This window comes from Mus caroli, chromosome 10, assembly GCF_900094665.2.
Source record: "Mus caroli chromosome 10, CAROLI_EIJ_v1.1, whole genome shotgun sequence".
NCBI classification, from domain to species: Eukaryota; Metazoa; Chordata; class Mammalia; order Rodentia; family Muridae; genus Mus; species Mus caroli.
Genome location: NC_034579.1, coordinates 35,004,957 through 35,032,413, shown reverse-complemented (window position 1 = coordinate 35,032,413; position 27,457 = coordinate 35,004,957). Strand labels below are relative to the sequence as shown.

The 27,457-nt window shown below is 47.0% G+C and overlaps 1 protein-coding gene across 2 annotated transcripts in view; it reads right to left on the bottom strand.

Annotated features, from left to right (window-relative positions):
* Window positions 1–27,457, bottom strand: part of Fyn (FYN proto-oncogene, Src family tyrosine kinase) — a 193,269-nt gene that overhangs the window by 20,606 nt on the left and 145,206 nt on the right. Inside the window, exons 6-12 of one of the 2 annotated variants that reach the window (XM_021173874.2) lie at window positions 22,691–22,789; window positions 20,062–20,165; window positions 18,688–18,837; window positions 16,025–16,189; window positions 13,432–13,611; window positions 11,934–12,010; window positions 11,682–11,835 (exon numbers count right to left, since the gene is read on the bottom strand). In XM_021173874.2, the coding sequence (XP_021029533.1) occupies window positions 11,682–11,835; window positions 11,934–12,010; window positions 13,432–13,611; window positions 16,025–16,189; window positions 18,688–18,837; window positions 20,062–20,165; window positions 22,691–22,789 (929 nt within the window). Of the gene's footprint in view, window positions 1–11,681; window positions 11,836–11,933; window positions 12,011–13,431; window positions 13,612–15,551; window positions 15,708–16,024; window positions 16,190–18,687; window positions 18,838–20,061; window positions 20,166–22,690; window positions 22,790–27,457 lie in introns of both variants that reach the window. The other variant, XM_021173875.2, reaches the window with a different exon arrangement.

The following is a 27,457-nucleotide window of genomic DNA, read 5'->3' as shown; positions in this document are numbered from 1 at the left end:
GCCCCTGCCGAGTCCTCTTGCCTTGGTACCTAGCCTCCAGCAGTGCCCCTGCCGAGTCCCTCCTGCCTTGGTACCTAGCCTCCAGCAGCGCCCCTGCCGAGTCCTCTTGCCTTGGTACCTAGCCTCCAGCAGTGCCTCTCCAACTAATCCTTGTAACCCGCAGCCTCTGTTCCAGCTTCTGTAGCCACGAGGGAGGGTCCCAACTGAATTAAATCAGAATCCACCACCTGGTTTCCAGGGCGCACATATCCAGTCAGCCTTGGTTTTTCCTATTGCAAACATACAGTTAATCCAGGTTAGTTTGCGTTTCGCTCCTGTAGCAGGTACCACACCTGGCGTGATCACAGTCCTTCTGTTGTATCGGCTTGTTTGAAATGCCATCTTTCCCTCCACTTGCCTAGCTGCAGCCTTCTGTCTCCTCAAGACTTCTTCCTGAAGTCTTCTGGGAGGAACCTGATCAGAAGTGGCAATTTAATGCTGGACACTACAAGCGCCTACTATTATGGAACAGATCATCGGTACTAGCTCTGTGTGCCACACATCTGACACACGCAGATGCTTCTGTTCTTCAGCTGAGAGAACAACACGTCGAGGAACAAGTATAAGGCATGGAAACGGGATGTGTGAAAGGAGACTGGCTGCAGCGTCAGAGCACTTCAGACCCTGTGCTCCATGCTGCTGAGTGCAGCTCCTAGCACAGTGCAGACCTTCAAGGTTGGCTTATTCTATACTTACATTGTCCCAGTACTTTGACTAAAGCTGTTAAACCACAACTGCTCAATAGACGTGTTAGCAGCAGCAGCGACAATGACAACGACAACAACAACAACAAAGGCCCACTTGAGCAGTGACTTACTCAACCCCCACTGGCCAAATAAGTTGTCTTCGTTGACCAAGACTTCAAAAAAAAACCTGACTACAAAGAAAATACTAGCGATATAATAATGTAACAGATGATGGCTTTTCTCAGCCTACCCAGCCTAGTGCTCTCGGCTTTAAGTGAAGACGAGATGTCTGGTTAGATTCACATCAGGATGGGCCACTCCAAGCCCAAGTCACAGTCCAGTTAAAGGAATGGCTACATGTCCAATGGTCAGCCAGGAAACCTGTCCTCTACTTCTGCCTCAGAGAGAAATGGGTCTTGACTTAGTAGCTTCCTGTAGTGGACTCTCCTTCATACATTAAGATGATGACAATGTTTCAAATGCTCACAGGAACACTACAAATACCTTCTGTCCCAAGGCTGCTTTCCGAATGAAGTAAAAGGAAGAGCTAGGAAAAAGGACCACCTCTTTGTAGTGACAGTGGCAGCAAGCCCGATGGTGGGCTGAGCTAGAATATTCTTCCAAAGGGAAAGAATGGTCATGTAGAAAGCAGGCTTGGCAGATACAAGTGAAGCTGGTAAAGACGGAATTTAATGAAGTTAAAATAAATGAAGAAAAGGCGTTTTGGAGTGAGGCAAACCTGGGCTTGCAGACTGGGTTTGCCAGACCCTTGAAAGCCCAAGTGTCAGCCGGGTGTGGTGGAGCACGCCTTTGATCCCAGCACTTGGGAGGCAGAGGTAGGCGGTTTCTGAGTTCGAGGCCAGCCTGGTCTACAGAGTGAGTTCCAGGGCAGCCAGGGCTACACAGAGAAACCCTGTCTCAAAAAACCCAAAAACCCACCCCCCCAAAAAAAAGCCCCAGTGTTAGTTTCCTGTCTGTAACTTGGGATGGCAGGAGGTACACAGGTCTCAGCAGAGTGTCTGATGCCCAGTAAGTAACAAGCTGAGAACTGAGAAAATGCTTTGATGGAGTTGCACTGACAAAGGCCCTCAGCATCACTGACCATCGAAACTTCAAAAGCTGGAGAGAGGATGCAGAGAATCCCCCACACTTATCCATCAACCACCGAGAATTCCAAGTGTCCTCCACTGAGTCCCTGAGCACAGTGTGGGGCACTCTAGGGTCATCAGGAGGAGGGAGCCTCCTGTAGGAATGTTCTAAAGCTGGAGGAATGCAGCTACTGGGCTGAACCTACAGAGCTACAAAGTGGTTTGTCTCGAAGAAGATGGCTCAGGCTGTGGAGGAGATGAGGGAGATGGGGGACAGAGAAGGGACCAGTGTGACACATGGCTTCCCCAGACACAGAACGGATCACAGTTGGGGTCAATACAAGCCTGTTGGGGCCATCACACACCACAAGCTCAGTCCAGCCTGGGACTGTTGGTGACAGTTCCACTGCACTGTCTCAGAGATTATCTCCTCCAGCTAAAGAACCAGGGCAGCGGAGGAAGCGATCCAATGCACTGGCTTCAACAATAGATCCTAGGTCTCTAAACCAAAGAGCCAGCCCCAAAGCCTCTTTAACTCCAAAGCCACAGACTCTGCAAATTATCCTATACGATGCTGAACAGCGTGTAGTACTCTGACTGTACAGTCACCCTAGAGAAGAACAGCAGACATGACTACGGCAGTAACAGTAAGCTGACTGGATGGTGGAGACAGCAAGAAGTCCAGGACAGGATATCCTGTGTTAGGAGCTGAAGCAAAGCTGACCCAACCTGGAACTTGGTGGTGATTCAAGTACAATAATAATTTCAAACCCAGTCAAACTTGGCAGAGGAAAACCCCTAATTCTCATAATAGGCCAAGGATGACGTTCAAATTTCCCAAATGCTTCTGAAATCATAAACTGAGTGTTTCCAGTTACCCCTGGTAACATATTCTGCTGAAATTTCCACTCTAAGTTCGTAGAGTTTAGCGTCATGTTTTGAGAATAAATATAAAGGAAAATCCAGCTGCACGAAAGGATGATTGATATTCCATTTGAAATTTTTAGCTCACGGGGCTGGGGGTGGGGAGTGGAGGAAGGAGTCTGACAGAGAAGGTGACAAGGATTAAGACAGTGCTGTCTCATCAGGGACTCTGAGAGAGGAGAGATGAGTGGAACCTGAGTGCCAGGAGACAGGAGTTGGGCCTGAACATAATGTAAAACTCTGGGCTGATTAACTAGGCGCAGATCCAAGGTCTGTTTGGGATAAATCCATGGTAGAAACGTTCAAGCTGAAAGCGTGAGCAAGCTCCCCGGGGGCTGAACAGTGAGCATGGATAGAGAGGGTTCTTGGCAGGCCCATTACTCGGTTAAGAATGTAGCAGAACACAGACAGAGTGAGCCACCCCCCAGAGGGACCTGGGTGACGCCAGGCCACACTGTGCTAGGCAGTATGGACAGTGGGGATACTGAGTGGGACAGGCTCATCATACTGGGGCTTAGCTCTGAGTCTAGAAAAAACGTCCCAAGAAGAGGGGACGTACAGAAGACAAGCATGACCACAGGTTGCGTTTAAACTGTCTCCTGCTTTCCAATCTGGCAAAGTGCCTATGTTTCTGGGACCCTGTGGAGAGCAGTGTGTTGGGCCCAGGTACCTTCCTTTGGTTAGGAAAAAGGTTCGTAGCTGCAGGCAGTGTGCATGTGCTCTGCCTGTCCCTTACTACCCAGTTGATGCAAATGCAGGCTCCTTCTGCCAGTCAGCAGAGTACAACAAGGAAGCCAGAAGACATTTCTGATGTTTGATGGCAGTCTGCCGTTCCTATTTACACACTTTACAATCACAGAGGGTGACCATCTGCTTCCTTAGTGATGATTACCAAGAAACGTGGGCTGCACAAAGTGAGGGCTTGCTCCTGACCATTCATAAACAACTGCCAGGCAGCTCTGCCCAAAACAGCACAGAGGAGAGGACGATGCCCCTGTGAGCACAAAGCAGGACTACCGGTGGGCTGGGCAGACAGAGGAAGGTGCTCAGAGCCGGCTCAGAGACCTGTGCTGGCACCAGGCCCTGTCAGCATTCCCTAGGCCAACTCACAGAGCTGTCCAAGGATGGAAGTGGTAGAAATCAGTTTCCTGCCATCCTGTAAGCATTTTTAATCTTAAAAGGGGCTAGGGAGAAATGAGTGATTTAAAAGCCCCCTTCGTTTATTTCATCTGGCTGTCAGCACAGTCTTGCTAGGAGGGGATGGTGCTCGCAACAGTTCATCTCCATTTCCCAGCATCTGCCCTGCTCCCCTGACTACTAATCTAGGCGGAAGCTACAGCAGATGAACAAAGCGGTCCCTCCCAGAGACACCAGTGGTAGGAAGCCTAGAGACAGAGGCAGCGGAATACAAATGAAGCCGACTTCTGCCCAGGGACAGAGGGGCACCAAACTCTGGCCCTGGACAGTTCAGGGAGGCAGCTTGGCTCAGTTCGGCACGTGGGGCTCAGCACATGGCTTCTGGCAGCTCTGGGGATGATAAACTCCCTGTGTGGGCCTGGTGTAGGCCTGCGGGGTGGTGTGGCCTGGTCACTACAGCCTTTTACAGCTCTGCCTGGGGAACATCGACGGGAAGAGGTTTGCTTTTCTTAAAAGATGGGTTCACTTCTTTAGCAAGGAAAGAATTAAATTAAATTCAACAATTAACAGGATTCCACCCCCTCCCCACACCCCCTTCTCTGCTGACATTTGCTGTTCAGGTCACAGCACACAGTGTGGGAATGGTGATGCTGTTGTTGACAGAGAACAAGAAATTCATACGCTGAGAGGAGCAGAGGGAGGGCACCTCATGGTGAGAGCAGCCTTGATCTGCCACTGGATTACAGGGCCTCTGAAGCAGCTGATTAATAATTCTGCAGGAGTCCTTGAGCTGGAACGGCGGGCGGACTGAGTCTAATAATCCCCAGTCATCAGAACAAAGGAAGGACAGGAACTGCATTCACAGTTCTGCATTGTGAAACTGGAAAGCTAAAAGAATCAGGGACCCAGTCCTTCCTGACTGTGTTTGTCAACCTAGCTGCCTGCTCGTTTGTGCTAAATGGCTACTGTGCTTTTTGAATCCAAAATCTGATTACATTTAATTAGCACCGGCATCTGGGATTTCTAATACACAAAGAGTTATTAAAGTAACAAATCTTTCTAAAATATGTTCTCCAAGAAAGAACGTGTTAATTTATGCAGTAACAATTTTTAACGTGAACGAATGAACATGGAAACTGTAACAATTATGAATTCTTTGTAGTCTAATTTATAAGTGAATTTTACTCCAGACAATAATCTATTCAATTTAAATGCTCAATACTGGGAGTATTTGAGCAGACACATTTTTCTTGTTCTACTTAATACATAAACCAGTAACAAAGTTATCCAAAGTTCTGAGTGTTCTCCTTTTGTCCAAATAGTCCACAGACTCAAAGATTACATCGTTTTGACATGTGTTTCCTATATGCTCGTTTGGTTGCTGCCTTGGAACAAATCAGCCAACCCACCAAACCCACAGAGAAACTCCATGTTCCTGCTCTTCATGATTCAAATGGGGACAAGGCCTGGCAGGAGGCAGTGGGAAGGCCCTCTACAGCATGGCTCGTGGGTACTATCTGTGGGCGTGTATGCGGAGGAAGGCTGGATACATCTACAGGGTCAACTTAACACTGCTTTTGTTAATGCCACTGCCAAATGCACTAAGTCCTCTGTGGTGAGTGCTTCCTGTCTGTTCTCAGACCGTGTGACAATTTTGTTTGCAGAAGAAGGCAGGTTCAAAGTAACTTATCCCCAGGTGCCCGAGCAGATCTGCAGAGATGCCAGGATTCATACTAAGATAATGCGACAACTTCTCCGGCCATGCTCAGAGTCAGCCCAGGCCTGGCCATCTTTTTGAACAGAATGAGAAATACAGAGAAAGGAGGAAGGAGGTCTGGGAGGAGAAAGTCCTGTGAGGGAGAATAGAAGCAAAGGACACCAAACAGCTTCTGCCCTTTCTAACCCACAGCCACCAGAGAGGGGGTTCCCAGATGACTATGCTGAGGCCCAGAGGGGCTGCAATCCAAGGGAAGGCAGAGCTAGGCTAGCATCTGAGCACAGGCCTATCTAGCTGGGAAGCGAGCTCCTGAACTTCCCCAGAGACCAGCTCACAGTGTGCAGCAAACACCGACACAACCATCAACCCGCTCTAGGGGTTCTTGCAGGATTACAGAATTCTAGCACTCCGTTTCTGGGAAGCCTGTGCATTCTGCATAGAGAGCAGAAAAGTGTGTCTGCAGAGAGCGAGGAGAAGGGCGGTGACAAGAGCTATGTCCACTGCTGTACACAGACAGTGCCAATAAATGTTCTGTGCTCACGAGGGCTGCATTCAGTCTTTAGGTCCCCATTCTCACAGAGGAACAGCAAGACCTGTGTTACTGATCTCCAGGAGAATTGCTACCAGGATCCAGGTGAGAACTCATATCCATATGTGATGTCCGACACAATAGTGATATATAATAAATATAAATTAGAAACCATGTGCATGCAGCTTGGGGCTGTGGATCATTCTTTTCTTTTTTGGGGGTGGGGGTGGGGGTGGGGGTGGGCAGTCTCTCTATGTAGCCCTGGTTGCCCTGGAACTCACTAGGAAGACCAGGCTGGCCTCAAAGTCAATAGATCTGCCTGCCGTTGACTTCCTAGTGCTGAGATTAAGGTGTGTACCACCATACCCAGCCATGAATGGTTCTTAATAGGAGGAAAGAATGAAGGTCTGCCCAAGACAATGGAAGGGCAGGGTTAGTTGACTCTCCCTTCGTTGAGTTCAGAACAGAGGGTCTGTGGGACAAGTAGATAGAACCAGAAAAATAAGACTGGTCTGGGCTATAAATAATGATGATATGTGTGTGCTCTTGCACACATGCACATTCATATGCACACACTCCACACACATCCACGCACCTATCTATCATCTATCAATCAGTCTCAATCAATCAATTATCCACCTATCTGGCTGTGTATTATGGCTTTATAAGTACCTTTCCTCTATTGATTACTAACAATTTTTTCTCTTTAAATTATTTTTAATACAATAAAACCCCTCTCTATGGAAAACATGTCAATCACAAAAAATTGAAGTTTTAAAATAATTCTTCATATTTTACCACCCTCAAATTTTTATAGATTGCTTACTCAATCATATAGTATCCACGTGAGGCAGGCCCTGTTACTATCTATTTTACAGAGGATAAACATGAGGCTCCAAAGAGGTAGCTGATTTGCTTGAGGCCACCCTGTGTGTCAGTTACAGAAGTGGTTTAAATCTGGGGGTTCTGAATTCCAACCCAGGCAAGTCACCTAGCTGCAGTTGCCTTTTAAATCGGTGTTCTTGGGACAGTACCTGCTGCTGACAAGCCAGTACCAGCCCTTTTGACAGGGCAAGTACCCGGGAGATAGGGGTGTGTCTCCCGCCCGGCAGCTTCATCTATACCAGCCCAGGTGGAGTTTGCCCTACTGTTCCTCCGTACAGTGGTGGGGCACATGGTACCTCTGCTCAGTGAAATATCAGTCTGCTGTGAGAAGCCAAGGCCTGTTACAGGAAGCAAGAAGCAGATCAAAGAGTATGTCCCGGCTAGGCGAGGCTATTCCTAAGAGTGGTGGGTTACTAAGGAAAGGATCTTTGAAGTCATACTCATGAACTTCCTTACAGGCATAGGGAATCTGAAGCAACAGAAAACAGCCCTCTCTGGGGCCGATTGTGGACTAGAGTGGAAGGAAATGGTCTTTATAGGTCTGTCTTTCTCTGTGAGGTGCTTTCAAAACTACGTACAAATGTAAACACATACCCAGTTGCATACCAGATTTGTCTACTTTACTGGATGAATGTAAATTTTAAAAAAGAAAATAGAAAAAAAAGAGAAGAGAAGAGAAGAGAAGAGAAGAGAAGAGAAGAGAAGAGAAGAGAAATCAAGTGTCCACAAGAGCAAGTCATTGCTAAACATGGCCAGGTCTAGCTGAGCTGAGTGTGCCAGGTTCAAATCAGCATTAGCCAGCTCTCAGCTGCTTGAGAAATGAGGAAAAAGACCAAGTCTGTGGAGAGCTCTCCCACCGATTTTCATTTTCCGTGAGAAGGAACAGATGGCCCAAGGGCTGTGACAGAGGAGCAAAGAACTGATGCTGAGGAGAAGGTGTGGTTCAAGAGCACAGCCTCACCTCGAAGCCCTGGGCCCAGCTGGGGGCTACGGTAACTTCTGGAAGGATCATGGGACTGGGGATAGAGAGGTGGCTGTCAGTAGAGTTCTAGGGAAGGCGTAGGTGACATAGAGTGGGAAGGATGAGGGTCAGAGGACCCTGCTGTGGCAGTGGATCAGCTGAGATGCTGCAGCAGCTTCTCTGGGCTTAGATGCACCAGCACAGACACCTTAAATACAACAAAACCCAACTCGTATATACCCATTCTCTCTCTCTGAGGTTAAGATGTCCCCGACGTTCTCCCTTCACTGCTGCTGACGGTGCCACTCTAACCATAGCCTACACCTGCCTCCTGGAAAGGGCCTTTAGCTTTTTTCCCTGAATGGTAATTGGCTCTTTCCAGTACAACTGCAACCTACCCATTTGTTTATTCTCTAGCAGCCTGGTCCACTGTATAGTAAAAAAAGAACAGCAAGAGACACTGTCCAGTTCCTACTGGTTGGGGCTAGGTTAGACATACAAGTGCTTTCCAGTAGCTGCAAACATGCACAAACAGGGAAGATGCATTTGCATTTAAAAAATAAGTAATCTTGCCCAGGGCCCAAGTCAGTCAGTGGGTCTTGCTGGGCTTTGCTGCATGAGTTTAATGTTCTTGTGTTCTTTCTCATGCAAGCCAACTGTCCTTATGCGCCCTTAGGCTTCCTCTGCGTTTTCCTCCTCCCTCCTTTCTTCCTTCGATGTGGAATCTTACAGTTTTGTGCATGCCAGTCTCGAACTCCTGGGCTGATGAGATCTTCCCTCCTCAGTCTACAGAGGAGCTGAGACCACACGGGGCCTCTGCTTTGGCCTGGGTATCATCTTAACAACTTTTAGCCAAGTTCCTTTGATAAACAAGCTATTCAAACACTTGCTATGGATTATTTAAATGACTCCAGATGGACAGAATTTAGTGCAGAGCTTATGACTAAACAAGAACTAGTTCTTATTTTGAAATGTCCAGGTCATTACAAGGAACCCCAAATGATTCTAGTTGATTCTAGAATGCTGTCAAGTGGAGGGTAACCTTCATAGGCACTAGGCCTGGTCTTGAATTCCTCTTTGACACTGGGCTTCTCCTCACAAGCCAGGCAGGCAGGGGGTGAGTGTGGGGCTTGTAGGAGACAAAGACACATGAAAGACCTGTAACAGAGCTCCACACTGCAGTGTCCTTGTGTCCTGTGCTGTCACATCTTGTGTGTGTGTCCGTCCGTGGTGACAGACATTTCAGAGCACCTTGAGATGGGAAACTCACAACTGTTTTGCAAACAATTGTCATTCATGGTCCTAAAATAGCTACATTTGGCACATGCTTCAGAACACTGCCTGCACTCCCATAATCAACACGCGGCACGGCTGTGGCCTGCGGGTGACATAAAACCCGACTTGCAAATATTATTAGGCACATGGACCAGCTGTCTAGAGGAGCTTATTAATCCCCGGCAGGAACGCCGGCATGCAGCACACATGCCATCTGCAGAATACATTGGCAAACACATGCCGTACCTTTCCATCTCATGGACGGGCCAGGGCAGGGCAGGCCCAGTGAAGGAACTGTAGGAACAGCTAGCTGGGCTAGCCAAGGCTGGAAAAGGAAAGTCTCTCTGGTCCCCTGACACGTGTGAATCTGAGAGGTTGTCCCTTAAGGCTTTTCCCATAAAATAAAGGGGAAGTGGGACTTAGGACTAATTCTCTCTGGTTTTCCATTCTATTCCCTGATTCACTGTCTTGGGGGGAGACAGTGGGCACAGCTCAAGAGCACGCCTGGTCAGGTGGGCTGTACTGTTTTCAAATCCGGACCTTCCACTTGTGAGCTTCGTGATTTGTATGAACAAATCTGTTAACCATGGGTCTATTTCCTGCCCCTTCCAGGTCCTGATGTGCCTCGGCCTTTCCTGGTTCTCAGCTTCAGGACAGCACAGACTGCCCGTCTCTCCTATCATACTCTAGCTTCTGTAACCCTTATTGCTTACCCTTTTCAGTGTTTGGTATGCATCTGAAGAAGTTGACAAAGATAAGAAAGAAGAAATAATATTCTAAGAGGGAAAGGTGGACTCTTCTGTCAAGGACATGCTGGACACAAAGGACTGAGGCTTGTCCTTGGGAAGGGGTTCAGACTGTGGTCTGGATGTCATGGGGGGGGGGGGAGGCAGGTCAGAAAGGCAGTCATGGTGGGAAGTGGGAAGGAAGGCTGCATAGCCAGGCTGAGAGGGCCCTGGATGGGTTCCAGTGCAGAACCTGACATGAGAGGTGCCAGCCGCCTGAGGCCACAGTCTCAGGCACCCTTATGAATGATGCATGACTTATGTACCCAGTCCATTCCAACAGTACTCTGGTAGCATCTGTTAGCTCCTGGCCTGACACCTCTCATTCACAGATGGGTCAAGGGTGTTAACCATAGACTCTACAGAGTTCAAAGTCTAGTTAAAAGTGAACAGTCTTGCACTGCTCCCTCTGCCACAGAGACTTTCCCACACACAGACGGAAACTCCTGGGTTTCACTGAAGCCATTTCCTAAATGGAACATGCTGGTTATCAACCCTCACAGGCTCTCCCTCAGGGCAAGGCCTCTGATCATATTCACTCAGACCCTCTTGGCATTCCCTGTCACCAAGTCATGTCTGCATTCCTTTCTGCTTAGAGATACAGCCTGCTTTTGTGACCCCTGACTTTGGGTGTGTGTCTGTGTGCAGCGCCCCCACCCCCCGCCCCGTTCCCCCCAGGATCCCACAAGGGCAAGAGATGGCGTGTGCCGGGGGTGGGGGATGGGGGGTGGGGAATTCAAATAGCTGAGTGGTTTGTCCGACATGCAACTGAGCACTTGGATAGTGTCAGTAGCCTAGGCAGGGCCCCAGTTTAACATTTTCTCACATCATTCATTGCACTTCCATTCTGAGGCAAGTGAAAGGCAGAAGGAATTGCCAAAAATGAGCGAAACAACTACTATTCAACATAAAACTGCAGAATGCACCATCCTGTAATACATCCCAGCTACTGCTCAGCTTGGCTGGGGTGGCCAGGCTTCGGTTAGTTTCACCAAGGAAACCTACTCCCTGCCTGAGTTCCAGCTTTAAAACCCACACAGAGGCCTCCACTGTTGCTAGTTCCTCAGTGCTATGCCTGGACACTGCCACACAAGCAGCCAGCCAGGAAGGCAGAAAACACCTTGGGAATTCTTTCCTGACATCTGGTGCTTGAAAAACAACCCCCCCTCCCCAAGGGGGTTGGCTTCTGGTCTGGTACATGGTTTACATAAAACTAATGTCTATGACCCTTTGCAGGGGGTGGGTGAGGCAGGAGAAGAGAGAAGGCTTCTCCAGCACTGCAGTCCTCCAGGCCCTTTTCTAACACCACGCCTGTTCCTTTGTAAAGGAACTTGCCTGACTTGGAGTGTCACCTGATTTCTGCTCAGAGGTGGCTAATGGAGAATGAGCTATAACTTGGCTTCTCATAGCCTTCTTTCTCCAAAAGTGGAACACCGTGGGCCTAGATACTTCCCCAAAGCCAGGCAAGCCATGGGAACAGATGCCCACTCACTAGACCAGCACTGCACACACCAACTAGATCCACTAGTCTCCACCTGAGAACTGTGCAGCTCTCGCCAGATCAGACAAACAAAGGGAAGAGTGAGGAAATGAAGGTAAGGAGAAGGCTGTGCAGGCAAAGATCAATCAGGAGCCATTGCCCTGGAAGTGCCCACCTTGTCTTGCTGTGTATTCATTGTCTTCAATCAACCGAGCCAATCCAAAGTCAGCAATCTTGCAAATTAGTCCGTTCCCCACTAGAATGTTTGCTGATCGCAGATCTCTGTGGATGTAATTCATGCGCTCGATGTAAGCCATTCCTGCAGCAACCTGTGGAAACCCAGGGAAGGGGGCACAGCTGTTACACCACAACACCTTGAGTGTCCGTGCTGGTACAGCCACAGCCTGAATCAAGACCCCAGGCCCACCTGTGCCGCCATGTCCACAAGGTTTGGCAACTTCAGAGCTCTTCCTTCACCATCTTTTAAGAAGTCAAGCAAACTTCCTATGAATGAAACAAAAACAATTTTAGTTTACTCAGAGAGGCAACGATTCCCAATAGTGGCTGTATTTGATTTCTTTAGTGGAAGTAAAAGGGAGATGGACAGGACAATCGCATCAATGGAAAAAGAAAGCTTTGACCAAAAAACAGAAACCAAGTTTATGTTTTAAGAAGCGAGTTGTAGCTTCTGAAAATAAGCAGTGAGAAAGGAGTTAGTAAAACCAGAAGAAATGAACATCTCCTTTTATGTTGTCACCAGGAGGAACCAAACCATACCCCATGTCCCAGTCACCGACGACGTACAGGGGACTGATGTGGACAGCCAGCTCAGGTGAGCAGGCTGAGGCTCCGACAAGTAGCAACAGTAGTGACAGTATTTGCTGGAAGGGCGTGTCCTCAGGCTCTATCCACTACACCAGGAATCCCAGAGTCAGACACAGATGCCCGTGGTTTTAGAAGCTCTCTAGGTGCCTCAGGTACAAGGGACTTTCAGAACTGCTGACTTATTTTCAGATTTTAAGCATCCGAGGAATATGGGTGGGGCAGGAGCTTCCTAATTAGATCCCCCCCACCAGTCACGCCTCTGCCTTGGACAGCCAGAGCTTCAGAGCCACTCGTGTGAGGCTGAGTGAGGAGACACGGATCTGACACCGAGGCGGAGATAATCATTTGCAGGGGCTGGATGGCCGTCAGTGGGTTTTTTTTTTAATTTTATTTTTTTTATTTAAATGCTTTAATCACAAAGTTATTTACAAAATAACCCTGGATCCAAAGGGCATATAATCTGCCAGGAAAAAATTCCAATTATATTTTAAAAGAAAGTACACAGAGAAGAAAAATTGCCCTGGTGTCTTCTGATGTACAATGCACAGCCTTTTAAGGCTGTTTCTTGTTTGGCTCATTTATTTTTCCAAAACAAAATGATCTCTGGCTTCATTCCCCAACAATGCCGGTTTGATTATAATGATGTACACATGCTCACGTGTGCGTCAACACATGCATGCGCTGAGAGGGGAGGGAGGCTATGACTGCGTGTCACTTCTTCACCTGATGTTTAAGGGGAAAGCTGGGGGGATGGATGTTGAGATGGGGAGGGAACTTAACTCAGCAACCATCTGCTATTGATTACTTAGCGCTAAAAAGGGAAACTGAACAGAAGCCACCCATTCAAAATGGCAGCAGCTCTCACAGCCCTCTGCATTAGCTTGGATAGAAAATGGACGTTTCAACTGTGCAGAGGAACGTTCCTGATGTGGGACATGCAAAAGGCACTGCACTTCTCAGGAATCCAGGGGCAAACTCCACGTTCCCCTTTTCTAAGTGTTATCCTGAGTGAGCAGAGTGGAATCCCTGAGGATTCTGGTCCCCGGCAGCCCTGGGAGGGGAGGAGGGAGAGGAGGGGAGGGGGAGAGGTGCAGGCTGACCTTTGCTCATGTACTCCGTGACGATGTAGATGGGCTCCTCAGACACTACCGCGTAGAGCTGCACCAGCTTGTCATGCTTCAGCTTCTTCATGATCTGCGCCTCCTCCAGGAAGGACTCCGGAGACATGGTGCCCGGCTTAAGGGTCTTTATGGCTACTTTTGTGTTTCCATTCCAGGTACCTGCAGATACCCCACAACAGTAAGTCAATCCAAAGGTACTCTTTTCATGGAAAAAATAATTTTGACCAGCAACTTTGTGCATAAAATCAGACTTTAAATTTTGAAACCTTAAAGTAGTTCTTACGAGCAAAGACCATGGCAAGGACTCTGTCAAGTATTTAAGGAAAAGCAAGTTTACTTATAGCTGTTTAATAATTCACTAACTTTTCCCATTTGATATGCATCACTCTTTATGGCTTATGCATATAATTGTGAATTTACACCAGAAAGCTCTGGGCTCTTATTTAAGTCATGACAATCTAGGATTTAGAACTGGCCTGAGTATCCAAGAGCTGTCCCTTAGATAAAGGAAAAGCCTGGGAGAAATTAGATTAAATTCCATCTTAGAGGCTATAAAAATCTGGCCACATACCAAGGATGCTTGGAGTAGGCTTTCAACTGTCTACTGGATGAGACACTTGACGGAGTCCTTCAGAAGACAAGCTAAGTGCGCCCTTAAGCACAGGCCAGGAGCACACCATCTCCTTGCCCGTACTTTCCCAGGTAAGGTCAGTCCCTCCAGCTTCCCATGAGTTAGCCACAGGAACAATGCCTTCTGTCAGGTGGGCTGGGAAATCAAAGAGCAGCCAGGAAAGAAAAGTACCTACATGTGACATGTTTAAGTACTTTTTTAAAAATCAAGCTGACCCAAAGGCCAGACCTGGCTCATGGCCACTGTCAGTTCATCAGTAAAACAGGAATGAACTAGCTTGGCTTTCTGTTCTCAAATAAAAAGCCAGAATTCTGGCTTGTTCTATTTCTAACCAATGGCTTTGAAGGATAATTTTATAAAAGGAAAATAAAAATCTAATTTGAGATTCTATTGCTTACAATTTGAAAGAGATTCCAGGTTCACACTAAGATTTACCTAGGTGTCATCTATGACTTTCCACTCTAAGGGGTCTATATCTGAAGCATTTATTATTCTGTTAAAACATAAAATTATAACATGCATCCTACAGGGGAAAAACATGTGAAAAAGAACCAGTGGCAGGTGTAAAGAGTTCTTTTATCTCAGAGAGTGTCTGCCTCTCGGTGCAACGGGAGCTCTGACATCATTTAGGTGGCCTACGGGATCCGACTGATAACATTTTGTAACTTAAGCACAGTGCCATCTCCGTTCCTCACAGCTCGAGTAACTGCCTAGGCACCTATCCCAGCTCGGGTGTCCTGTAGGAAACACCCTGGTGCTTGTGTAATGGCTTAAGATTAACACCTTAAGACCATCTGTACATGTTGTATCCTTGTAGACGCTAAGGAAGGGAGACCCCGATACACTTTGTTGTCATTTTATGGACATACATTTTGGGAAGGGGGTCTAAGTTTATAGTCTGTCTGTAAGTAAAGTTGTAACTGACCCAGAGGGTTATGAAAGCCATCTTAAGGATCCAGTGCAGTTGCTGTTACTGAAGAATGTGTACACAATGAAGATATGTGTGCATGGATCCAAGATCTACAGGAGATTTTAACCATGTCTGATATAATCCTTAAATAATCCAGTGAAGCAGGTACTATTCCAATTTTACAGATGAGGACTGGAGCCAGAGAGTTAAACAGGCCCTGCATTTATACTTAATCACCCAGCAAGGGTTTAGACCCAGGCTTGGTGTGAAGAAAGCCCAGGACCTTACTCTATGGCATCTTACCATCCCATTTCACAGGAAGAGAAAGCGCCACCATCACTGGGTTCCTGTCCCGCAGGTGTTTAATGAGTCACATGAAATAGGACAGGTGAACACAGCGAGGTGCCACTGACTTCTGCAAACCTGGGTGGCTTGAGCCCATCTAGTCACAAAGGTTAAGGGTCTTTGTCCCAATGGCCACATACACATTTCTGTTCAAAACTGTCCTTTTCATTGGCTTTGAGATGCAGCCAAAACAGAATGTGCCCTCTGCCTTACCAAGCCACACTTCAGCGAAACACCCCTGCCCCAGCTTCTTCTCCAGAAACAACGAGTCACGTGCAACTTCCCAAGCATCTTTAGCCAATCCAGAAGTTTGTGGGGTACAACTTGATGAAACCACAGTTAAGTTAAAACACAAACCATCAGCTTTCTCTACAGGAAAGGGAATTAATAAAGAAAACAGTCCTTATAATCCATAATCATGCATGCACTAGGAAAGATGGAAGGTGACTTCCCTGACGGCAACATTGAGCCAGGTTGGAACACTGTAGCACAACTGGAGACAGCTGTAGTTCTTGCCTGTTTCTATCTCTCTTTGAGAGATTCCAAATTTTTCCAAATAAAAGTTGAATAATTCAAACTGTCTGTTTGTCCTGATTATAAAATATCTTTATTTCCACCTTCCATCTTGATGTTTGGGATTTTCCAAACGAGGAAGCTAATAAGAGAGTAATTGAATCTCAGCATACCCATCCATACTTCCCCAAACTGCCCATTTCCCAGTCTCTTGATCAACTGCAGGGATTCTCGAGGGATTTCCCAGACATCTTTGGTTTTGACAGACAGATCGGTAAGCCTTGGCATCCCTTTGTGACAGGGAACTACTAGGCGGCAGCAGAGACCTGCGGCTCTCTCTGGAGGAGCAGGGCAGCGGTGAGGGAGAGAAGAGCAGAATATGTAACGACAACACGCACAGGCCACAGGAGATTCGACGCACATGAGCAAACATTTGCTGGAGGCAGATGAGGATGTGTCAGATATGGACACTGCTGTACCATCGGGCATGCTCGCTGATCACAGGCATGTCCCGCTTTGGCTTCTGTGTACTTTAGTCTAATGAACTCGTATTCACTGCCTCAAATTCAAAATGCCCTTGCTACTTTCAAAAAGTACATATAAAAATAAAAACTGTCCCTGTCCCTTCTGGTATCTAGGGACTGAGGGACTCTCCCTGGTAAATGTCTGTTTAAAAATGTGACTTTGTCATAGGAGCCTCCCACAGACCTCTGGTCTGTTAGAGCTAGCAGGTCTCAGGAGGACACCTGGCAGCAGGAGAGGATGTCACATTCTCTGCAATGACTGTTCTGTCCTTCTGACTCTACTGCTCCTGTGTGCTCACATTGCTTTTTTGCAATTTTCCACTAAAAGCAAACAAAAACAAAAACATGACCTTTTAAACAGCTTTCTATGTATAATTTAGGAGTCTGGATTTAAAGAAATAATGGAAATTAACAACATTCACAGAAACTCAGTGACATGAAAAGCCAGGGAAACAGTAGCTACCGTTCAGGTTCCTGGGAACTTGGTCCTCCCCCACCCCTTCTTTTTGAAAAGAATATTCCTTTGAGAATCTAGCAAAGGTATGGGGAGACTGACTAAATGCCAACAGAGAGTAAGCAGGCAGGGAAAGATGGGGGCCGGAGAGACCCTGAACTGAGGGGGCCAAAGCCCCCTACATCCCTGGAAGCCTCTTGGATTCTAAGCACAAACTGTGGCTGTCTCTTTTCTGGGAATTCTTAACTTACTTTTTATTCCTTTTTTTTTTTTTAAATCTGTTTCTGAGATGTTTAGGCAGGAAATTATTTATGTGTCGGTATTTCAAAGGCATTCTATGTGCAAGAGAGAAGAGGAAAGAGGAAAAGCCAATATAAAAACAAATCTAACTCAAGATGGATTTTTTTTCCCTGAGATTAAAACCCGTCTAGGGTGCTTCATATCGGCTCCCTCCTTCAGCTTTATGATGTTATTAAGGTGCCCTTTCCAGCACACTATTTTCAAATGATCCAAACCCTGGGGATCCTGCTGATGTTTGCCTGTAATGAAATATATTTCAGCATTTGAAAAAAAATCCTTATAACATACAGGCGTTTTGTGTATATCACTGAAGCGCAAGAAGGTTTTCTGCTCCATTTCTCTCAGTATTTCATTAGAATCCACACAGAGTGAGAGCTAATGCCCAAATCACTGGCTCAGCCATTGTTAATTTTTTAACTGCTCATCAGTGGCCAGAATCAGTACATAGGCATTTCGTATTGTTATTCTTAAAAGGCTACAGGTCTCTTTGGTGTGGCAGAAACAGCACAGGTATTTTTCAATGGTGATAAAAAGCTGGGTGCAGTGGCATTTGGGATGCTGACACTGGAGGATTGCTGAAACTCTGAAAGGCCACCTTGGGCTACAACGTGGATACTGGGCTCCCTAGGGCTACAAGTGAGACCTTACCTTGGAAAAAAGGAGGGGTCATGTACACATGCATTGTTTAGCAGGACACACTTGTTAACCAAGGAGGGCAAGCGGCACACACTAAACACTGGGCATAGAGCTACATATTTACATAAGCGCACATGAACGCACATACACCCAATAACTGAATGGCCAAGAACAGCAGAAGAACAGGATTATGGGACATAAAGACAAAGTGTAATCTTTGTTTAGAGTCATCACAGTAGCCGGGTGTGGTGAAGCACACCTTCAATCTCAGCAGTAGGAGGCAGAGGTAGGGGGATTTCTGAGTTGGAGGCCACCAGGGCTATAGTGAAACCCAGTCTTTAAAAAAGAAAAAACAAAACCAACCAACCAAACAAAAAGCAAGAAAGTCCAGGAGATAGAGGTAAGGGAGCTGTGGCCTCAGCAGGCAAGCAGCACGGGGGTGGGGTGGATGGGGTGGGTGGGGGTGTGGGGGGCGGGGCAGAGGCGGAGGGAACCCCGAAGCAGCACAGATTTTCTTCCACAGAGGCAAGAATGTGCTTCCCCCTGCTGTGGTGAAGGGTCAAGTGAGGCTCCCTGGGGGCCGGCTGCGCCTGCCCAGGGACAGCTCCTTTCCTCCTTTCCTCTCACAGTTCTGCACTGCGATGAAGGCAAAGGTAAAGAACGTGCAAGGATTTTTATTATGAAAATTAATACACAAATACAGCTTTCAAGATTTAAACTACTGCCTTCTACTGGGGGGAACTTCTGGAAAACACAGGAGGAAAATCCTATCTGGGGCAGAAGAGCAACAGAGCCCCTGACTCGGTCTGACTGTGGGGGTGGGCGGGCAGAGGACTGCTCTACCTAGTGACTTTGTCCCGTACCTCCTCCTCCTCCCTCCCAGCCTCCAGTTTCTAACCGGTGATGGTGACACTGGGGTTACCTGAGTAATGCTGTACCAGTTGCTGAAGTGTTTCAAACTGGGCTCGCGTTGTGATATAGTATCCACCATTGTCAAGCTTGCGGATTTTATAATGTTTGACGTGGTCCCCTTTCATATCATCCCAATCACGGATGGAAAGTGAGTAGGCACCTGGTAAACGTGCAAGTGTTAGCCACACCAATCATTGGAGCCCCGTCTGCTCTGCAGGCCTCATTTATGTGGCTATTCTGATTAATAATTATTACAAACCATATGCACACACACACACACACACACACACACACACACACAGAGGCACACACACAAGAAAGAGACAGATATATCTCCACTCAGTATCAGGACAAAGACAACTTTTGCTGTCCTGCCAGTGTTCAGAGATGTTAGCAATACAGTGACTTTGCTCTTGGAACTAAAAACTTCTGGTTTTTCTCAAAGTTTCCTTTCAGTTTCTTGTGTTGTCTAATATTGCATAGACCAAACCCCATTGGGATAGATGAAGAGCAGACTCCAGGTGAGCTTGCCTCCTGCTTTCATTTCCTGTGGCCTAGCTGAGAGGCAGGGATAGTGAGGGGGTGGGAGACAGGGATGGCTTGTGTGTGTGTGTGTGTGTGTGTGTGTGTGAGGGATGGTGGGGGCAGAGGTGGTTGGTGGAGAGGCAGGGTTGGGGACAGAGGTGGTTGGTGGAGAGGCAGGGGTGGGGACAGAGGTGGTTGATGGGAGGCAGGGGTGCAGGAGGAACAGAGGGTGGGAACAAAAGAAATGGAAGTCTGTCCTCTAGTAGGAAGCTCCAAAGCTCTGCTTGCCAATCTGCACAGGGACAGGTCACCAGTGTGTGGCAGCATGGTTCTCTGCCCCTCTGCCTGCTGCAGTGAGTTATTAAACAGAGGGAAGAGGAAGGAGTCCTCCACTAACAAAACAGAGTGGAAGGAAAGGAAAACAAATTTAAGCTGGGTGGTGGTAGGGCACACAGACCTTTGATTTTAGCACTTGGGAGGCAGAGGCAGGTGGATCTCTGTGAGTTCAAGGCTAGCCTGGTCTACAGAGTGAGTTCTAAGACAGAGCTACACAGAGAAACACTGTCTTGAAAACACACACACACACACCCCCCAAATCAAAAAGGTAAGAAAAACCAAGTTCCCATCCTTTAGAGTCACTACACTCGAACAGGACAGAGTCTGAGGCGGAAGCCTTCTGGCCTCTGAGCCCGATCATCTCTGGGAGATGAATGCAGTTCCAGCGTCTTCAGGGGAGCTGGAGAGCAGCAGGAGGCACAGGCTAGAAGGCCCCATGCCAGGCAAGAGTCATGCCTTCCAATCCCAAAGACCATTCCTCAGACCTGAATGGCATATCAGTTTTGTCCTCTCCTTAGCTCACCTTTGGTGGTTTCGCTCTCGCGGATAAGAAAGGTACCTCTTGGGTTTCCAAAGGACAGGAGCTGTCTCTCAGCATCTTTGCGGCCAAGTTTTCCAAAGTACCACCTTCAAGGGAGACGCAGGCAAGAAAATAAATACACTCGTGACTGAGCAATGTAGCTTTTCCTCCACAAATTCCTTCGCCTCTAATGTCGCTCCCACTGCCCCAAACTAGTTTTTTCTAGCTTCATCCAGTCCTTTTTCAGTCTTTCCTGATCCTATCCTCTCTGCATCTCTTCCATTCTTTAAAAAAAAAAAAAATTCATGAATCATGGATTGTGTTCCTTCCCTCCAGGACGACAGGGACGTGCGTGTGAAATGCCACCTGCACGCACAGAGCGAAATCCACCACCTTGTTTGAAATGCCAACTGCAGGAGACGATTCCACAGCTCAGCTATACGACCCTTGATTTCTGAGCATAATTACAACTCCTGGGAAATACCAAGACTCAGCCCTAGTATAAGGATCATCAATCAAGCATGATTTTTTTTTTTTAAAAGGAGCCCACTCAGGATGGATAAAGAAGGAAGACAGATAACATTTCTACTCAGTCTCTACCTACAGGAATTCTGAAGACGGGAACTCAGCTCTACCCCTGATCTGAGATGGCTGCTGTTCTTGGAAGCCTGGTTTGATTTTCTCTCCCTGTCTAGCATTCGTGAGGAGCGTTTACCAAGTACCTGGCCTGTGCCCTGTAGTTGGGCTTCTCTGACACAGCTGCAGGGATTGCTTACTGCACATCTGAGAGAAAGCTGTGCACGGTTAATGGGCATGTCCGTAAAAATGAGCCGGTGGTGTCGACATTTTAACATTCCCTGCAACAGCACTGACAGCACATTTGTGCCATGGCAGGAGCCTCACAGGCCTCCTTAGGATCGGAACGTGTCTTTTGTCTCTCCACTTGAGCTGCTGAGCCCTAACCAACGCCCGGCAATCCGTTCACATTTCAGCACTGGATTGTATATGAGAGGCTAAGTATGCCAAGAGCCCAAGGGAGAGTTCTGGAACATTCCACCAGAATCTGTGAGTAGGAGCAGCTTTCGGGACCAAACCATCACAGTATTCATCTATGAAAGCAAAAGGTTTTAAAAACGAAGCTTCGATTCACCACGCCTGACTGTAGCTAGGAAGTTCACCGTCAGATCCTTCCGTGAGTCACCTTCAATGACCTGAGAAGTACCCAAACTCTCCACAATCCCAGTGTAGCAATAGCTGCTGTAAAGGATACGACACCAGCTATGTGAGAAATGTCTTTTGTGGTTTGTATCAGTAACTCAATTAAAATGCTGTGTAAAACTGGTGAGAGGAAGGCCTGCAGAACAAGAGGTTACACTTAACCACACGGTGCTTGTGCAAAATACCGGTTAATTGCACGTGTAAAAACCACAGGCTGTATTTTAAAAAGCTACCTTATACTCTAAAAAGCCCAAAATATTAAAAAAACCATTATCATTATAAATATGACTTAAATATGCATCCCCAAGTGGATTCTCAGTTAAATCAAAGGAATGTTACTTTGTAGTTACGTTTTAAATTCCGAAAAGACACAGGAGATATTTACCAACCTGTCCTAAAAATTCAGTACAAATATACAGTATTTCCTATTTCCTGATAATGAAACACACTAATAACGAAGGGGGTAAAAAAAGCTCAAAACACAGTGCTGGAGAAGCAGAAACAGATCGAAGTGTAGGAGTACAAAAGACTTAAAGAAGAATGATGGACGCATGTGGATTAGGCTAGGCTGAAGGTCTACTCCTATGTGCTGTGCCTCTACAAATCCACAGCAGGCTGCAGGCTGTGAGCAACTGACAGTTTTTCCCTTCTCTTTCTGGTAAGGTCTGTCCCCGGGGGTGGGCTGGAGGCCATCCATGTTCCTGAGCTTGGGACATCAACCTCCCTCCCCGTTTCCTAAGAGTTCCTACAAGTTTCTCTGGAAAGACAATGAACAATGACCAGTCAGTCATCCTTTGAGAGCCCCAGACTCCTACCACTTTCCAAAACTGCCTCCCTCCAGTGGGAGGGTGGGGCCAAATAATTGCTGGTCAAGGTCTACCAGCCACACCACCAACTGAGACCTCAGTGCAAGGAAAACATCCCTCAAAGCCCACAACTGCAGTACTTTCCAAGTTGCTCTTCTACCTGGGGACAAAAGCTATGTCTTTTTAGAAGGCTCAGTATTTCTGATTATCAAGCAGAGGACTCCTGTGTGTGTGTGTGGGCTTAATCTCTCATAATGATCTGCCTCCCCAGTGCTCAGGGAGCAGACTGCAGGCGCACGGTGGGCTCTCAGTAACACATGCTACAGCTGTGGTTTCCCCACACTGGTTTTTCATCTGGAGCAAGTTATTGGGTTTCCATCTAGGGCACTCACATAGAGCTTCTCAGTAAGAAAACGGACGGGCTCAAAGGAAACCATGAAGTTAATAACGGTGTACTGCGCGGACTCGACAGCACAGCAGCACTGTAGCCTCTCGACCTTTAACCACTGGGAAAGGTCTTCTCCCTCCTGTGCTGTGTCACTGGCATTTTATGTGATAATTAAAAGCAGATATTTAGACAGACAACAACAACAACAACAACAACATACTCTTCTGCCTGGATGGAGTCAACTGGAGCCACGTAATTGCTGGGAATGTAGCCAGTTTCCCCAGTTGTCAAGGAGCGGGCTTCCCACCAGTCTCCTTCCCTGCAAAGGAAAAGAAGGGACATGAGTTGAACGCGCCATCCAGCTGGGAATTCTGCAGGCTGACCCTATGCCTTTTCTGTAGCCTTGTGCCCCTTCTGCAAACTTTCAACACAGAAACACATGACCTTCTGCAGGTAGTATAAGAACACCACACAACAGGATTTCCTCAGACACTTTCAACAGGATGTTACTCTATTAAACATTCATAGCCCACCCCCACCCCAGATTAAGATGGAGGCCAAGCAGTTGTGTAGCTGGAGGGCAGAAGTGATCTCTGAGCCACTGCAGCAAAATTCTCAGAGTGTGAATCAGGAAGGGCACTTCCGACTCTCAGTTTACAGTCACTATATATAGAACTATTATCCATACGCTTGGATTCATGAAGGTTTATGGCATGTGAGCTTCCTCCCATTAACAGTGGGTGGGCCAATGATCATGTGTGTGGAGTTTAGCTATGACTTGCACCAAATGAAAGCCTCTCTATCTATGAGGGCCAGGGAAATAGGCCTGCCGGACACCATATTAGGCGCCTCAGCCTCTGACCATTACAGACACATCACCTCCTTTTCTTCTCTTTTTAGTCTGTGAAGGTAACAAGAGAAACTTCAGGCCTTTCTTTTTTTTTTTTTTTTTTTTTTTTTTTTAATTGTCTTTGGCTGGGCTCTGTTGATGCTCAGTCAGGGAAGAAAACGTACTGGCTTTGGGCTGGGAAGACCTTCCCCAGGTCAACATTAGGTAGACATCCTGGCCTCCTGTTAAGCCAGAGTCCTCCCTCCTTCAGGTTCCCTACAGATGAAACTTCTGAGCAGGGGTACCAAGGACCAGTGACATCTGGTGGGGCTTTAGAAAGTCACAGAATAAAAGAATAAAATGGGAACTCATCCAAGAGGGTGTGGCTATGAGATAAATAACAGTAGAAAACACACACACACACACACACACACACACACACAAACCAAAGTGCTAATATAAGTTTTAAAAAATGATATTAAAAAATTATATGTAGGCATGTGTGCCTCTCTATGCAGTTATGTGCACTGGAGTGGAGGTGCCCTTGGATACCAGAGACCTCCATCCTGCTGGAGCTACAGACGGTTATGAGCTTATTGATGTGGGTGCTGGCAGCACACTCTTAACTCCTGAGCTATCTCTCTAATTTTGAGGGATTATAAAACCTATTTCTTGGTTAGGGGTGGTAGAGCACACATTTAGTCCAAGCACTTGGAAATAGAGCCGGGTGAATCTCAATGAGTTCAAAGCCAGCCTGGTCTATAAAGTGGGCTCCAGGACAGTCAGGGCTACATAGTGAGACAACAAACAAACAAAGAAACTCCTAGCATCTTTCCTTTTTAACCTTATTAAACTAACAGATCAACCATGAGAGTGATACTGTAGATCTCTGACCCAGAAAACTGTTTAATTATAATCATATTGCGTCCACATTCTAATTTGAAATATTTATACACATCAAAGAATTTACATAGACAAAAGTCCCCAAGGAGAGCCATGTCCTTTGCCAAGTGAACATCTCTCCCAGCTACCATTCGTGCATGTGTGCATGTGTGCCTCTGCCTTGTACATCTCATGACGTAGATGCTTTGTGGCCGCGTGCCTGCCTCGTGCACACAAGGCCAGGAGCCCATCACCACCCCCAAGTTAACATTTTAAGTCAGCACTGTTCCCGTTTCTAGCCCCACAGAAATATATGTAGTTGTAAGTCTAGCATCTAAATGCATATTGGAAGTTATAGTGACCACCATGTGTTTTGAAGAAAAAGGTTTTGGAAACACTACCTTCGTTTTAATAGCGAGTGTTTACTGCTCTGAAATTCCACTAGATGGAGACATTTCATCATTAGAAAACATAAAGATCACCCACTGGCTCTTCACTGCAACCTGGCTCCCAACCTGGGAAAGGCTCCAAAACAGTGAAGAATAATGAAGAGCTGGCAGCCCAGGCTTGTCTCCTAATGCATGCTAACCTTCATCAAGTTAGGTCTAGTTAAATCAAAGTGAAAAAAAGCTAGCATCAATTTCAGGTGATGTCAGAATGTTGGGGAGATCTTGCTGCAAACTGGGACAAGCCCAGTCTTACTCGGGTGACTGAGTAATCATTAATGGACTCATTAATGAGGCAATTTCCAATTTGAGTTAGTATCAGCTGTCTTGTTTTGGTGTAGCCATCTAAATAAGTTTACGCACACTAGAATCTAACAGCTATTCAGAAGAATGATAGCACCATTCTGGACTTACGTTTCTGGGCCATTTTTTTTCCCCTCACAAGAGTGACACACAAATGACAAACAGTCACACATTATAAGGCAAATGTCACATCTTGTGGCATTTTTCTCACACTGTATTCTCACTGGTCCTTGAGGAGTGGCAAGACTCAAAGTATCTACTACAAGCTGTTAGGCAAATAAACAAGCAAAAACTATTTAATTCACTGGTGGCACCCATTCACCTCCACAGTCCTGCACACAGGGTTGGTTTAAAGGGGGATCTCTAACAGGACCCTTACATATTTCTGGTTGTGAGCCTTTACTGGCTGAGCCATCTCTCCAGCCCAGGATCCTTACTCTTGACTTGAGCTACTGTAGTTAATCAGTACCCTCTGTGTGTGTGTGTGTGTGTGTGTGTGTGTGTGTGTGTGTGTGTGTGTGATGCATGCTGTTCAGGTATTCTTGCCAGTGTGTCTTCATGTCTACAGAGGCCAGAGGACTACATGGGCATCTTTCTCAGTTGTTCACTTCTTTATTTTTGAGAAAGGGACTCTCACTCTCACTGAACCTGAAGCTAGCTCATTTAGCGAGACTGGGTGAGCAGTGAATCCTCCTGTCTGTCTGCTTTTCCCAGAAATGGGTTACAAGTAGTGCTGTCTGCCACACTCAGCTTTCTGTGGACTAGACAAGGTTCCCTGGCCTGACTGCTGGGGTCTGGACTAGGTTCCCAGGCCTGACCTGCTGAGGTCTGGACTAGGTTCCCAGGCCTGACCTGCTGAGCTGTCTCTCCAGCCTATAAAGGCTGCAGTTCTTTAAACTGTTCTTATAGTTCAGCTTTTTTATTAACTCAGACCTGGTAAGATACGGTCTTATTGTCTGAACCAAACCCATGATTTAATCCGACACTGGTTGAGAATGGCTTCTAAGCTTTTGTAACAGACCCTGTTCCTCCATCCCTGCCTTTACTCCTGAAGTCCCTCACAGGGCTGTGGCTCCAGGTGCTGGAAGGCCAGATACTTTGGAGATCAGATGGAAGTAGGAAGCGGCTTTGCCAAGAGCAGCCAGCCTTGAGCTGTCTGGCCAGCCAGGGACACTGAATTCTTCCTGCATTCCATAGCTGTACTAGCTTTCAGTAGGTCCTGGGTCAGGCCGTGATTGCACCTATGTAAAACACCGACTGCATTTTAAGGACATGCTGTTTCAAGGTGGGTAAATCACCAGTTACAAAGTGTGAGAACGGGGGCAGGGGGTCGCGGAGAAGGTGAACTTACAGTGCTGTGAACGCAAGCCTTTTACTACTGAGAACTCCCAACAGGTCAGGGTTGGAGTTGGACCCCTCCAACCCTGTGTGCACTGGGAGGAGCCTTCTGAGCACGCCCTGATGGGAGGGGTAGTCAGAAGGAGCAACTGCCCCAGGGAGGACAGAGCCCCATTCCTCTCCTGTCAGGGCTGGTGGTGGTGGGGGAGGGAGGCAGGCCCTCGCACCATCTGCTCTGTCTTTTGCTTTGTATTCCCTTCCCTGTTATTACCCTTGACTCCAGGATATCGTTTTGCTGTACAAACCTTACTTTTCTTTTCCATAACCGTGAAAAGGGGCACTTAAATACCATGTAGGACAAAGAATTTTATCCTTAAAGGAAAAGCCCCTTAGCAATGTTCTCTTCCCTGAGAACAGGGTCAGAGGACCAGAGAACTCTGGAACCATTAAAAGCTATGCAGTCAAATAAAATGCACAGTGAGATAGGCTGCATCCTTCCCCTAAACATTCCTGTAAAATTCACTTTATTGATTGTGTAGACTCTTTCCGTAACAAAGGACAATGACAGGGACTTGACTTTGCCAGTGACTAACTGGGCCATGGCTGCAACCTCAAAATAGGCCTACGTTGGGAGTGTGCACAGGTGTCCAGAATTGTATGTGCCTTTTTCTATCCCTCTACTTCTTACTTCCTAGGGCCTACAGAGTTTCAAACTTCTAATGACCTTGTCAGTTAAGGGACACTGTACCCACTGGGTTATACAAAACCCAGTCAACAGACTCTGACAAGCAGCGCTCATCTGAGACTCAAACTAACAATAAGCAATCATAAACGGGAAGAGATCAAAGGCAAATGCCCCTCTCTCCAACTCTGCAGCTACCTCCTTCCATTCCCACTGTCACTTAGACACTCCAGCTGCCTTTGATGGCAGCATCTGGGCTTTTCTAAGGTCACACCTGACACCATCCTCTGAATTCTCAGCCCCACATCTCACCCTGGGCTTTGCCACCTGCCAGGACTGTGCACTGGGCAGCTCCCTAACCTGTGCTCTCAGATGTCACGGAACATACTTAAGACAGCTGTTGTGAAGAATCAGCGACAGCAATCCTAACTTAGCACATGGTCAGTGCATACGGCACTTTCAATATATGGCAGCTGTTTACTATTTTAAAAATCCCTGTGCCTGCAG